The sequence below is a fragment of the Erinaceus europaeus genome, chromosome 3 (assembly GCF_950295315.1).
Source record: "Erinaceus europaeus chromosome 3, mEriEur2.1, whole genome shotgun sequence".
NCBI classification, from domain to species: Eukaryota; Metazoa; Chordata; class Mammalia; order Eulipotyphla; family Erinaceidae; genus Erinaceus; species Erinaceus europaeus.
In genome coordinates this window covers 44848742-44863714 of record NC_080164.1, presented here as the reverse complement: position 1 = coordinate 44863714, position 14973 = coordinate 44848742, and the positions used below count along the sequence as shown (strand labels likewise).

General features: G+C 52.0%; 1 protein-coding gene across 17 annotated transcripts in view; it reads left to right on the top strand.

Moving 5' to 3' along the window:
* DYSF (dysferlin) overlaps positions 1–14973 on the top strand; it is a 272723-nt gene that overhangs the window by 168236 nt on the left and 89514 nt on the right. For all 17 annotated transcript variants that reach the window (XM_060187109.1, XM_060187107.1, XM_060187114.1 and 14 more), the window contains 4 exons: positions 8487–8668; positions 11530–11670; positions 12465–12494; positions 14478–14507. In XM_060187109.1, the coding sequence (XP_060043092.1) occupies positions 8487–8668; positions 11530–11670; positions 12465–12494; positions 14478–14507 (383 nt within the window). The remainder of the gene's footprint in view (positions 1–8486; positions 8669–11529; positions 11671–12464; positions 12495–14477; positions 14508–14973) is intronic.

Sequence of the window (14973 nt, the reverse complement as noted above, 5' to 3'; positions counted from 1 at the left end):
TTCAGTACTGTGGAGGTATTGGTACTCCAAGACCAGTTAGCTGCAGCCAAGGCTTCCTGGGACATGCTGTCTGGACAGTTAGAACTTTGGTCAATTAGAACTTTCCCAGAAGATGGGCTGAGTGGTGATATACCTGGTTAAGCCAAGTGCTATGAATAAGGATCTGGGGTTGAGCCCTGGCTCCTCACCTCCAAGGGGGATGCTTCATGAATGGTGAAGCAGGTCTGCGGGTATTTCTCTGTCTCTGTTTCCTGCTGCTCTCTCAACTTCTCTCTGTCTTATCAAAATCAAAAAAAAGGGGGAAATAATGGTCTTCAGGGTGCTGGGTTTGTCATACAGCCACCAAGCCTTAATGATAACCCTGGTGGTAATAACAATAACGACAACAACAACAATCTTTAAAAAACAAAGAACTTTCCCAGAAAAAAAGGGAACCTCAAAAGGGTGAAGCTCACTCACTCATGACCTAGCTCCTTCTTCCTTTGGGGGAGGGGGAGGGGCGTGAGTGGTGAGGAGGCAGGTGGTGGGTTCCTGCAGACTGAGGCCCAGGTGAAAGGGGCTTATCCTCTGTGCTCTGGGCTGGCCGAAGACCAGGCAGCGACAGGACCCCAAGAGGAGCCAGCTGCACTTCTGGGGACTGCAGGCAGGGTCAGCCTGGTGCTGCCTGCAGTCACTCTTTCCACCCCAGCCCTACCCCCTCCTCCAAATAAACATCCCTTGAGCTTTGAGGGCATTGCCCAGGGCTTCCTCAGAGGCCACTGGCTTCTGAATGAAAGGCCTGATTGAGCAGCTGCTGGAAAGGAAAACAGCAGCCAACACGGGCGAACCTATAAAACCCAGAGTGTTTATTTTCACTCCCAAACCCTAAACCAAAGCAATTTCTCCCCTGGAACTGACCTTGGGGTGGCTGGCGGCCGGAGGCCATGCCTGGCCACCGGCTGGCATTTCTTGGAGGAAATTCATGTGTGAATCCAGAATGTCTGGGGCCCGGGGAGGGCCAGCCCAGGGCCTGTTGCTGGTGTCATCTTCCAGCCTGCCTGCTGGGTGTCTGGGGCAGAAAAGACTCTGCTCATAAAGTGTAAACTCTGACTTGTGGTGGCTGGGCCCTGTAGGCTTCAGGCTGGTGGATTTTGGGACAGTGTGAAAGGTGGAAGCTGTGTCTGCACCCTCCACCCTGGCTAAGGCTTTGGGGGATACTCAGGGCTTGCCCAGGAGAGACCTGTTGAATAATAGTGAACTTGGTCAGGCTGGTAGCTTGTGGAGATGCCTGGGGATGCCTCCAAGGATTTGCAACTGTCCTGACCTTGAGGAGGATGGTGCTAGTATGATAACGAGTATGTGTGGGCAACAAACTGTAAGGTGGTGCTCAGTGCACGCAGCTTGTCTGTGCCATTGGGATGGGGCTGCCACTGCCGGGACGTGTTGGGAGCATGCACTAGTTATCCTTTGGATGGCGATGACTGAGGACTCTCTGTCACCAGCTCCAGCTGGCACTGCTCGTCCCCACATGAGGGCAGTCTGGGCTGCACCCCTCTTCATCAGAGACTGGTATTTTTTCTCCCAGTCTACTTGGCCAAATTTTTCCCCAGCTGAGAACCACTGCTGTGGTTTGAGGAAACATACTACTCTGCTGACAGAGCTGCCACCAAAACAGAAGATGCTTGGGCAGCTCTGCTGTGAGGTCTCTGCATTCCAGGTAACCTCCTTGAGCTGGACAGATACAGAGACATAGAAATTCCTTTTGGAGAGTTCATGGGTCAGTGGGCTTAAGGGGCAAGCAAGCAAATGAGGGATGGTTAGTAGACCATACACAAGTGATAATTTTCTAGGGGTAAGTATCTGTCCAGTGAGGAGAGGGGCATGTGTCCTCTTTGCTGGCCTCAGAGTTCCTGGTAGGTCAGAGCTGGGAAGTGCCAGTTGGGTGGTACTGGGGGTGGGGAATGCCAAGCTGCTCCCCTGCCTGGCTAGCGTGGGGGTACCTCTTCCCGGGCACATACTCTCTGGGTTGGAGAGAACGTGACCAGAGCCAGCCTGGGCTGCTACTCACTCAGCGACGTGAGGGAGATGACTCATGATCAGAGCTCGTGTTGGGGAGGCAGTTTGATTCTTTATTGATCAGGGAGCCCAGGCTTTTAAAGGTTGGACCCGAAAGTGGCAAGTCTGAAACAGAAATGGCTTGACATGGTTTGGAAAGGGGTGGAGAAAGGCAAAAGGGGGCTGGGAAAGGTAACTTCCTTAGCAACTGTTGCTAGGGTTTTAACTGGTAGGATAAATATTAATACCCTGCAGGCAGGGAGGGTATTGAGGGTAGAAAGAAGATAGATCAAAGGAATGGAATGGGTGGGGATCTTTCAGGCAAAACAGTGATTATGTAGATAATAAGGGAGCAGGCCATAGTATCAGGAATGCAGGGTGCTTTGTGAGGCAGGGAGTCTGATAAGAGGTGCAAACCTTTGGGGTTACTCCTCTCCCTCCTTGCTCAACCTCTTGGTAGAGAGAGAGACTGACAGGATAGATGCACTGCTCAGGTCAAGCCCTGCCAGGCTCGACCACATCCTCACAATTTCCCAACACTCTATAACTGAAGCCATCTTGGGGGGAACCAGAGCACTAGCCCTCCACCCTATCCCCCTTGCCCAACCTAGACTCTATCCTGGGTGGAGGCTGGGGAATTCTTGCTTTTGGACTTCCTGTGTCTGGACTCTTTTGAACACCCCACCCCCCTCTTTTGAAGCTCAGCTTTGTGTTAAAGTTGGCTCTGGCTGGTCGTGGGAGTGGGGGTGGTGGTGATGTGGGGGGTGCAATTCTCCCCATAAGCTTAAGGGGCTGTTTTCCAAGGTGCATTGGAGGCTTGTGAAACGCTCCACTTGCAAAGGGTTCGTGAGTGAGAGAGACTGGGAAACACTGTACACTTAAGAGATTTACGATGCACAGTGGCCCAGAGAGGCTCTGGGGGGGGGGGGGGTTACTGCAGGAAAAGAGGCTGCTGCCTTGGCTGACTTGCTCATTAGTTCTCTGGAGAACTCTCCTTTTGAAGAGCATGTCCAGGGAAATGCCAATCTTGGGGAGTCAGCTGAAATTTCTCAGTGTGAATCTAGGATAGTTTGTGATCTGCCCTGTTTCCTTCTTGCTTCTCTGTCCTCATTGCCCTGGATGCTCCCTTTCCTCAGCCAGAGCAGCTACTTGCTAGGGCACTGGTAGCATAACAGTTCTTCAAAAAGACTTTTATGCTGGAGGCACCAAAGGCCCCAGGTTCAACTCCTGGCATTGCTCTGGGAAAAATAAATACTTAAATAAATAAAATTAGGCTGTGGTAGAGCAAGGTGAGATAGTTCACCCAGTAGAGTGCACACTTGCCTATCCTCAAGGAACTGGGCTTGAACCCCAAGGATACCATGTGGGAGCCCCCTACCTGCTCTCTGGTGCCTTGCCTGTGCCTCCACTCCCTACCTCCCCAGGCACCTGGGACACCTTTTTTTGTCTATGATCTGCCTTGGCTGCTCTCCTCATTCTTGAGACTCTGACTTAAGCATTCAGCATCCTCATCCCTAGTGCATACTATTATTAAGTTGCACGCCATCTTGTAATACTATTGTTTACTCACCATTTTCTAGCCCATGGATGTGTTCTTAAGAGCCAGGATAGTGTCTCATTCATCTTCATATTCCCTGCCCTGTGTTTATCTGTCACATGCTTGTCAGTCAATGACTGTAGACAGAATGAATGATGTGTGACAGATAACACTAGAGTGAACATCTTTGTACTCCCAGATTTTCGGTTAATTTGGAAGAGTCCCAGAACTATGGGAAACGGAGTATGAACAGTTTTAGGTTACACAGGGCGTACTGCCCAACTGCTTTCCTGAAAGCTTGCTGAATTGCTTCCAGTCAGAAAAGAGAGTACCTATTTCATCAAATGTTGGCCGGCACTAGGCTTTATAATTCTACACAGTTTTTGTCTTCATTTTGTGGGAAAAAATATTGCTGTCTTAAAGTTTTCATTTACACTGATTTGATTCCTGGCAGTCTACTCTTCGGCTACTTTGGGGCTCCTTTCCTGTGAGAGTGACTCTGGAGAAGGAGCACTGGACTAGGAGTCAGGGTCTGGACCTGGCCATGTGTGAGCATGTGTCAGTGACAGTTCCTGGGGCAAAGTTCCCTCTCTGTCAAGTGGGATGAGGCTACCTGCCCTGTTCCCCAATCTGATGATATAAATTGTCAGGTGGGAAGGCCCACAAGGAGGAGAGCATAGTGAATGCAGAAGCATCCACCCTGGAGTTCCAGAAAGTTCTGAACATCAGAATTCTGCCCAAACCGGTTGGGTGCAGGTCTTTTGCTGCAAAGAAGCATCTGCTTTGGGCTTTTGCAGACAAGTCTAACACTCTCACGGTGGTGGAGTTCCGTAGACTCCTTGCATGTTCATAGCTGCAGCAAGTCAGAGAGCTCCAACCTAGCCATGACTTGCAACTTCAGCCCACGGTGCTCCATGGGGCATAGGGATGAGGCCTGAGGCCTGTCTCCTGTGGGATTGGCCCTGGGGGCAGCACTAGGTGGAGCTGGGCAGGCAGGAGCTAGCCCCTTCAGCTTCTCCTTTGCCTGACATGGGCCATCCTGTGACTTCCGGGAAGGGGACTGGCTGTGCCTCATCTGGCCAGCCTGCCTCTGCCCACCTTGCTGCAGTACCTCCACCCCACCCCCTGGCTTCTGTTTCTGGAGGGGCTGGGGCTTGTGGGGGAGAGGCCAGACCCCATCACACAGTAGCCCAGTGTCTGAGGCCCTGGGCCTCCAGGCCTGCTCTTTACAATGCCTTTGTTGTGTGTTTTTTCCTCCCCTGGGCGGGTGGGGCCTGTGTGTGGGTCTGGGTGAATTTTGTTTGAAAGCCGCCCCCTCCCCACTCCCCCCAACGCTGAGCTCATTGCCGGAGCTGATGAGGCTGCTGGAAGGAGTCAGCCAGCTCCTGGGGCCTGCGTGGGGGGTGCTGCCAACACCAATACGGGCGAGCAGCAGCTACAATGTGCAATTGTGATCTCTGTGTAAACGCGGACGGCCTGGGGCCCGTGCACTTATAAAAATAAAGCGTCGGGGAGTGCTGGGGGTGGGAACAAAAGGGGCTTTTTCGCGGGCTCTCTAATATGGTTTTATTTATCAGAACGCGCCCTCTTTTCCTTACTGGAACCGGGGAGAGGTTCTCTGCTGAGCTTGGAGCTGATGGTATCACAGCCAGACGGTTTCATTAAACGCATAGACGCCGCTGGGCCCTGCCAGGGGCAGGAGGGAGGGCTCCAGACCAGCCCTGCCAGGCCTGGTGCAGGGGAGGAGAGGCCCCTACCAGCAAAGCTCCCACCAGGTGGGGGTGGTGAGACTTAGTGGCCTGTGGTTGCTGCTCTTTCTCCTGCCAAGAGTCTCTTCGTGCCCTCTCTGAATCCCCTAAAAACCTGAAAAATAGGTTTTAAGCCTAATTCCTTCAGGAAGCCCTCCAGGATTGACCTCCCACGCTTTTGTGGCTAAAGGCTGATGCACTGGTCTCAGGCTGGTGGCTGCCTCCCAGCATCCCCAGCCAGTGTGTGCCCATAGTGTTTGCCTCCCACCCAGACACCTCCCATCCGTAGTGCTAGATCCTCAGGTGCCAGCTATGGATTCTGCTCCTCTGACCCTGCATGGAAGTTCCCCCCATTTCCCATCTCAGCTGTTCCCCTCTATCACCTGCTCTGTCATCTCCTGCACAGTGGCCATGGTTTCCTCCTGGCCAGGGAGGCTGCCCTGCTCCCCTCTCCTTTGTGGGGTGAGTGTGGTCTCCCTACCTCAGGGTTGTAGCTGCACTTGCTAGCGCTGGATATCTTGAGGTCACATGGGGTTGGGGCCGTTCTGGTCTGTGAGGCTGGGAGGTTGCAAGGAGCTGCAGGATGGAACGGGGCCAAGGGTCAAGGGTATGTGCTGGGCTCAGTGGCTCAAGCCTTCCAGATCTTAGCATGGCAGCTGGCAGCTTTCTGTCCCCACCCCCTCCACACCACCACTTACGGCTTCCCTGTCTCTGCACTCAAGTCTCACAGAGTGGCAGCAACCCAGACCCTGTCCCCAGGATGATGTCCTCTCTGGAGATGCTGGAGGAGTTTCCTCCTCCAAACCCTCTGTTCCTCTTCCAGACTATCTCTGCTCAGTTTCAAAGGGCTTTCTCCTACACCTGCAGCAAGGAAGCTTCACAAGTTGTGAAGCAGGTCTGTAGGTTTCTATCTTTCTCTCTCCTTCTCTATTTCCCATCCCCTCTCAATTTCCTTCTGTCTTATAAAAAAAAAAAAAAAAAAAAAGGAAAAAATGGCCACAGGAGCAGTGGATTCATAGTGCAGGCACTGAGCCTCAGTGATAACCCTGGAGGCAAAAACCAAACCAAACCAACCAAACAAAAACAAAGTGTGGCTTCAGAAGGCACCACCACCTGGGAATCTGTTAGGAATATAGATTCTCAAACCTCACCCTGACTTTCTGAATCAGCATTTCTAGGGCTGGGGCCTGGCAGTCTGTAAACCGTTGAACTATCCTGCTGGAAGCTCACATGTTGGAACCTCTGGCCTAGAATCTTTATTAGTGACTCCCAGTTCTCTTTGGGGCTGACTAGTGGCTGAGTCCCAGGACAGTGACTGGGGCTGGTAGGCTGGCAAAAAGTTTGGGGGTCTTGGGGGTCCTCTTCCACTATTCAATCTCACACCATCCACTGCTAAAGAGTGCTTGAGTCCACGAGCTTCTCACCAGCACCTGTGAGTGCACATCTCAGGCATCCCATCTCCACCTGGGTCCTGTGGTAGCTTCCCCAGCACCTGCTTCCCCCACCCAGACCAGTCTCCACAGGAGAGATTAGACCCAGATGGCTGAGTGGGGTGCTGAGATGCAGGCCTAGGCATGCCAGCCTGCTGGCACCAACAGCTGTAGGCGCTGCTTTCCGGGCCCCAGCAATTCACTGCACCTTCTCTCTGTTCTTCAAAGCACCTATCAAAATTGTGATTTCACACTTCTATTGACTTATGGGACGAAATAATGGCTTGCAGGACAGCTGTTGACACGTGGTTCAGTTTCTTTTTTTCTTTTATGTTATAATTGTCACCATGGTTACTGCTGGGGCTTGGTGCTGGCACCATGAGTCTACCTCTCCTGACGGCCATTCTCTTCCCCACCCACCCCCTTTTTTTTTTTCTATTTCCATTTTATGTGATAGGACAGAGAGAAATTGAGAGGAAAGGGGAAATATAAAGGGAGAGAGAAAGATCGACATCTGTAGACCTACCTGTTTCACTGCTTGTGAAGCATTTCCCCTGCAGAGGGGGAGCAGGGGCTCAAACCTGGGTCCTTGCTCATGGTAATGTGTGTGCTTAACTGGGTGCACAACCACCTGACACTTCTTCTTAAAAATATTTTATATATTTACTTTAACAATAGAGATACAGAGAGAGAGAGAGAGAGTGAGAGGCCAGAGCATTGCTCAGCTCTGGCTTATGGAGGGACTGAGGATTGAACTAGGGACCTCAGAGTCTCAGGCATGAAAGTCTTTTGTGGGAGTCGGGCTGTAGCGCAGCGGGTTAAGTGCAGGTGGCACAAAGTGCAAGGACCGGCGTAAAGATCCCGGTTCAATCCCCTGGCTCCCCACCTGCAGAGGAGTCGCTTCACAAGTGGTGAAGCAGGTCTGCAGGTGTCTATCTTTCTCTCCTCCTCTCTGTCTTCCCCTATTTCTCTCTGTCCTATCCAACAACAACAACAACATCAATGACAACAACAACAATAATAATTACAACAATAAAACAACAAGGGCAACAAAAGGGAATAAATAAATAAATATTAAAAAAAGAAAGTCTTTTGCATAGCCATTATGCTATCACTCCAGCCCCTGGGGTACAGTTTCTTATGTGTGAGAGGTGTTTGCACACTACTCCCACTGTCAACCCAAGTCCTTGTTCACTATCGTGTACTAGGTCCCTGACACCCTGCCCACCATCACACTCTAGTCCAGCATCCTCTGTTCTGCCTTGCTTCCCTTTTCTTGCCTTGCTTTTTAAGTACCACTTATGAGCGAGATCCTCTGGGATTCATCCTTCTTTTGGCTTTGCTCACTTGACATGGATTGCAGTTTTCTTTCAGTTGTATTCTTACCCCCTAGACTGGCATGTAGAAGGCACTCAAGAAATACTTGTCAGATAAATTCATGAGTAAATGAAAGAGCCATTGGGACACTCACTTCCTCCAGCTGGACTTTGCTCTTGGGAGCCAGCCCAGGGAAGACCCCAGAAAGGAGAGACTAATGGCTTTCCTGGGCAATTTGCCTGGACCCCAGACCCAGGTCCCTGTGGTGGCCCACCAGCTGGCCCACCGAGGTCAGGGAGAGCCCCTGGGGCAGAGGTCTCTATCGGGAAAGTGATTGCTGTGGGGTGGCAGCCACAGCCCTGCTCCAGCTTTGTGGCCCTGTGACTCCTATGCAGGTGTCTCACTCCTCCCCCCCAACAGATCCCTACGCCATTGTGTCCTTCCTGCACCAGAGCCAGAAGACGGTGGTGGTGAAGAACACCCTGAACCCCACTTGGGACCAGACCCTTATCTTCTATGAGATCGAGATCTTTGGTGAGCCAGCCAGCATCAAGGAGCAGCCACCCAGTGTTGTGGTGGAGCTGTATGACCACGACACCTACGTGAGTCCACGCCTGCTCCCTCCTCCCCTCCCTCTCTCCCTCACTGCCCATCACCTCCAGGGACTGGGTTCCAACCAAATGGGTGCTCGGAGGTGGGGGCTGCTGGCCTTCCCTCTAGCCCCACAGGGGATGGAATGCTTAAACCCGCTTTAGAGACATTAAAAATGGATTGCTAGCACAGTTATGGTGTCTGAGGCAGGGAGGGTCCAGATTTGGAACAGGTGTGTGGCAGTGGGTGTGAGAGCTGGTTTTCTCTCTCACCTCTGACCTTCTTGCAAGATCCCGGGCCATGGGAAAGGCAATGAGGGTCTGTCTGGTGGTGGGAATGGCTCTGCAAGTGGTGGTAGGTGCGGTATACACCTGGAGGTGTGAAGGTGCAGCCCTGAATTGTTTTAATACTGCAAACCAACTGTAGATCAGTAAAGTTTTAATTTAAAAAATCCCAGGCCAGTCCTATCTCCCCATCAGAGTCATCCCCGTCAAAGTCAGAATGATCCCAAAACATTACTTAAGTGCTTGTCTGTTGGATAGAAAAGCTTCTTTTTTGTGGGGTGGGTGGGTTTCTCAGCCTCAGTGGAAGTCAAGACTCACAGAGCAGAGACAGCATGTTCCTGGGTGACACGCAGCAGGGATGGGGCAGTGGGTGGAGTCTCCTATAGCAAAGCTGTCTGACAGACAGGCTTCTCTGTGAGGAGGAAAGTTTCTCTCGATCTCTTTCTCTCTCTACCTCTGTATTGAGAGGGAGGGAGAGGGGGAGGGGGAGGGGGAGGGAGGAGAGAGAGAGAGAGAGAGAGAGAGAGAGAGAGAGAGAGAGAGAGAGACCCTATAATATTGAAGCTTCCATCAGTGTGGTGGGGACTGGACTTGAACCTAGGGCAAAGCAGCACTCTAAATGAGCTATTTCAATGGCCTGAGGGAAGTGCTTTTTCACTGTGCTGTGCAACCTGGGAACCACCTGCCACATGTGGCTTCTGAGCAGCCCAACTGTGACAGCACAGCTGAGAAACAGGATTTCAAGTCTCACTCAGTTTGAATTAGTTAAACTAAATTTAAACAGTGGCAGAAGACTGGTTGCTCTGATACTAGGCAACATGGTTCTAGAGTGTAGAGTGTTCAGTGTTTGAAAGAGACACATACATACACACACACACACACACACACACACACACACACACACGGAGAGAGAGGGGGGAGAGGGAGAGGGAGAGGGAGAGGGAGAGAGAGAGAAAGAAAGAGGAGGATAAGTTGTGGCCTGGTATGTGAGGAAGACTGAGGTCCTAAAGAAATGTGGGGTTGGGGTGTTGGGAGGAGGCAAAGGGGACAGGTGAGAGACAGGAGAGGGCAGAGCAGGGGGAGAAAGGAGTGTGAGGCAGGTCTAGGGGAGCTGAGAATTGATAAGGAGAGAGTAGTCTTTTAGAATGAGGATATGAAGTACCCGAGGAAGAGAGGCCTGGCTGGGGAGTGTGGCTGATGAAAGAGAGATGAGCGCGGTTTGGAGGAGAAGAACGACAACTTAAAGAAGGGTCTATCTGAAGGAGGGCTCAAGGCTTGGTGCCTTTTGGATGGGAGGATCCAGAGGGCTCTGGGCCAGGGGACTAAGCAGAAGCAAGGGCACGAGGTGGTACAGGGCAGTCTGGTAGCCTCACAGGACACTGTCTTTCCCTCTGCTTTTGTTCTGTTTCCCTGAGCCCATCTGTCTCCTGAGGCCAGTGTTGGGAGAATCCCAGGTGAAATCCAGTGTCTCCTCTAGGTGAGTGGACTCCAGGGACTTGGGGGGTGACTTCACTGTGAGCGAAGTCAAATAGGGTGATGACTGCCCACTGCTGGGAGTGTCTGCTTTCCTCACTGCCCGTCTACAAAGACTCCCTTCTCCCCAGCTGTCCATGACCCAGCAGCTAAGGGGCTGCACCTGGAATGGAAGAGCTGCTAGAGTCCTTCTCAGTATGTGACAGGTGCCAGTCTGAAGGGTGTGTGCTAACTGTGACCTCTGCTGCAGTCATTCATGCAGGAGCAGGTGTCCACACTAGAATGACTCTTCAGGGAGTTCTCAGCTAGAAAGGTGTTCATGGCTGCTAGAATGGATGCCTCCCAGTGCCATTCTGGATCTCTTCAGATGAGGGCTGTGGGCAAGGAGTCAGGGCTTGGGAAGTTGTGGCCCCACTGGGTTGAGTCCTAGGTTCTGTCAGCTGCCTGGTCCTCAGGAAAGCATGATAGGAGGCCAAGGGAAACAGAAAGCTGAGCTTGGGTGGGGCTGTGAGTGATGGCTGAGAAGGATACAGGGTAGGGTAACTGAGGGAAATGGCCCAGGAAAAGGGTGAGAGGCCAGTGAAGGGTAGCAGAAGTCTCTCTTCAAGGCACTGGGGAGCCATGAAAGGTACCCAAGCAAAGGCATAGTAAGACAGCACACTTTTCTCACAAGACTCATTGAATCAGAGATGCACAGTTGCAGATTCCACACCTACACATTAAGGGGCGGGGGCTTAAAAGAGAAATGGACAGGAGATATGGAAATTCTTGAAACTGTCAACCCCCTGCACTATGTTAGAGACATGCTAGGAGTCTGCCAGTTGGGTCTTTAATGGGCTCAGGGCTTGGATGATTAGAAGTGGAGGATGCATGCTGATTGGACATGCAGAGGGACTTTCCCAAATGATAGGATTTCAAACCCAGCAAGCCGAGCAGCCAGAGGCTACCCATGTGCTACCCTGTGTCCTTCTCAGGAAGGCAGAGTTCAGCACCTGCAGCAGGGGCTGCTCTGATTTCCCAGGCCCTCATAGGGAACTGACCTGATGATCACTCCCCAGCCACTCTGAGCCCCGAGCCAGGGGACATGGACTATTCTTTCTCCACTTCTGGTCTAGGGTGCAGATGAGTTTCTGGGACGCTGCATCTGCCAGCCAGGTCTGGAACGAACACCCCGGCTGGCCTGGTTCCCACTGACCAGGGGTAGCCAGCCGGCGGGTGAGCTGCTGGCCTCATTTGAGCTCATCCAGAGGAAAAAGGTGAGGCTGGTTTATATCTGGATCCAAGAAGCTGAGGCAGGGATTGTGGTGGGGAGGAGGGTGGCACAGTCAGGGGAGACTCCCATGGCAGGGGGCTTGAGGCCAAGGACGCTACATTCAGTGGGGGCAGGTGGGGGAGGGCAGAAGGACCATTCTGGAGGATGGGCTTCATGCCAGAGCTGGTTTGCACATCTTTTCTGAACCCCAGATGAGTGTACCATGTGACATCAGGGTGAATGTTGGAATCTAGACTGACAGCACATCTGAACCCTCTGGCTATGGAATTATTTTTCCCCCCGGGTCATGTCCTGATGTGATTTCTGAGAGGACGACATCTGTGATCTGGCTCAGGGTGGGGCTGCCTTAGAGGACCCTTAAAAGTGGGTAAGGATAGAGCCTCCATTTTTGAAATGGCTCTGTCATGGCCTGGATGTGTGACTGTGGGCTGCACACCTCCCTATTTTAAAATAGGGGCGTGGGTTAGACCCACATCTTTAAACTTGCTCTTAGTTTAACCCTTGTACACAGCCAGGGAGAAGTAAGGCTACCCTGGATGAAGTGTGTGGAGGGCCCCGCACAGCCTCCTGGCTTCTGCCTGCCATTTACAAGCATCTCCAAGAAGCCTCCAGGCCATTGGAAAAGAGTACGAACCTTTGGGCAGCCTGATCACAGCCATGCTCTAGGAGTGTCAGTTCATTGTTGACGATTTATTTGCCTGGCACAGTTGAGGGAAAGGGGTGATGGGGTCTTGGGTGAGCAGTGCCTGACCACAGCTCTCTTGCTCTTCCCCCTAGCCGGCCATCCACCACATTCCTGGTTTTGAGGTAAGTTTTACCTTCTTTAGGCTCACTGTCCCCTTTCCTGTGTTAGCAACTTCCTCCCAGGGTCAGAAGGGCTATCAGACACACTGTCTCCTCTCCCTCACCTCTAAGCATAGAGGGATTCCAGCTGGGTGACAGGAACAAGGTGGGCAGGGTTGAGTCTCTACCTAACTCAGGCCTCTTCTGCTCTCTACTGAGAAGTTTGAGAACCACAGACTCTCAGAATCGATGAACTTCAGGGTTATCCAGCCCTGTGTCTTTCAGCTGAATTGCATGTTGGAATCCTTGGTACAACTTTAAAAGCTACCAGTGAGGGATTCACCTGGCTGAATGCATATACATATTACAGTGCACAGGGACCCAGGTTCCAGCTCCTGATCCCCGCCTGCAGGGAGGAAACTTCACGAGTTGTGGGGCAGTGCTGCAGGTGTCTCTGTCTGTCTCTCTCTCTCTAGAAAACAAATAAACAAACATAAAAACACCAGGAATGGTGCAATTGTCATGCAAGTACGGAGTCCCAGCAATAACCCTGGTAGCAAAAAACAGACATCTACCAGTGCTCAGGTTGTACCCCAAGCCAGACAAACACAATTTCTCACCCCTCACACTGGTTACTTTCAAAGCTGCCCCTGGGATTATTACGTGTAGCCAGGGTTTAGAACTACAGATTTGACTGGTGGTTCTCCGAGCGAGTGTAGTCCTGACCAGTGGCATCAGCATCCATACTTGGTTAGAAACACAGCTTCTTGGGTCTCACTTTAAGCTACTTCTGTCAGCTCGGTGGGCAGTGCAGTGCCTGGCACTGACTGACTCTGCATGGGGCCTGATGCATGTCTGGTTCAGTGGCTCGCAGTGTCAATCTTATCTAAGTGGGCTTCTTTCCTCCCCTAGCAGTAGGTCCCTTCTCCCTGCTCCTCACTTTCCCCATTGGGTGAGGAGGGTAGATGGGGCTATAGACCTTTTACTGATATCATGGCTTTTGGGGCTGGGGGGTGACTCACCTGGTTAAGCACACGTTACAATGTGCAAGGACCTGGGTTTGAGCCCCCAGTCCCCACCTGCAGGGGGAAACTTTTTGAGTGGTGAAAAGCAGTGTTGCAGGTACCTCTCTTTCTCTCTCCTTCTCTGTCACCCCTCCCCTCTCGATTTCTGGCTGTCTCTATCCAACAAATAAATAAAGATAATACAAAACAAAACCTGATACCATGGCTTGCTAAGGCAGCAGTGTGGTTTTCAGACTCCCCTGGCCCCTCTGTACCCTCTGAGCACCCACCATCTGCTCCCATTTATCTCCTCTTTCCTCTCATATCTTTTCTTTAATGCTTTTATGTATTTATTATTGGATAGAGACAGAGAGGAATTGAAAGGGGAGGGAGAGACAGAGAGGGAGAGAGACAGAGAGACACTTGCAGCCCTTTCCACCGCTTGTGAAGTTGTTCCCCTGCAGGTGGGGACCAGGGACTTGAACCTGCAACCTTGTGCATTGCAATATGTGAGCTTAACCAGGTGTGCTACCACCTGCCCCTCCTCTCATATCCTATCCAGTCACCCACTCTGAGGCCTGTGCACCTGTGGGCATCTAGGTTCTTCTGGTCTCTCCGTATTCACACAGGCCAGCAGGAGTAGCCAGCTCTGATCCTGGCCTGTCTGCTCTCCAGGGCTCCTGCACAGGGCCTGGGGTCGTTCCCACACCCGCCTCCCCTGTTGCCCTTTCCATTCAAGTTTAGAGATGTCGGGCTCTGGAACTCGTGCTCTTCTCTCTCCAAGCCATCCCTCTGCACATCTCACCTACACCACTGAATCTCTTTTCTTGGGGTTCATGTAGAAAAAGCATGCTGTGTGGTCTTCGATGGGTGCTCCTTTTGTCCGATACTGTTAGGGTGGTGTCTGAGTGCTGGATTGTGCTCCAGCCTAGTGCTCCCTGTCACTCACCGTGAGCATTTCTCTCTCCACTTTCTCCCCTCACTGCCTCGTGGTGTGGTCCAGATGCAGGGAGCACCAATGATCCTGGAAGAGGTAAGTAGGGACCCTCCAGGCTGTGGCTTGTGACAGGGTGGTGGAGGCTAGCCTCCAGGCCAGTGCTCCAGATATCCCAGGTTCCTGCAGCCCCAATGGAGCCCTTTCTGAATCTCACCCCTCCATTCTGTGTAGCTTCAGGGCTGTCTGGGGTATGTCCAGGCTTGCTTCCGGCCTCAGAAAGCTTGCTACCCTTTTGGAGATCAGCTTTACCCAGACCTCCTGGGCATCCACACAGAGTCTCTTTTGGCTGAATACCAGGTGGCATGTTTTCAAGAATAAAATGCTTGCAGGATGTCAGAGCAGAAAAAAATAATGCCTTTCAGGTGGAGGCAGCATTAGCCAGGCAACGTATCAGGAAGAAAGCAGGGAACCTACATGTTTGGTCCAAGGGGCTCAGCACCAGCTCAGGTCTGATGGGTCTGGGGGGCTGAGCAGATTGGGAATTCTGAGGTTCTGAGAGAAG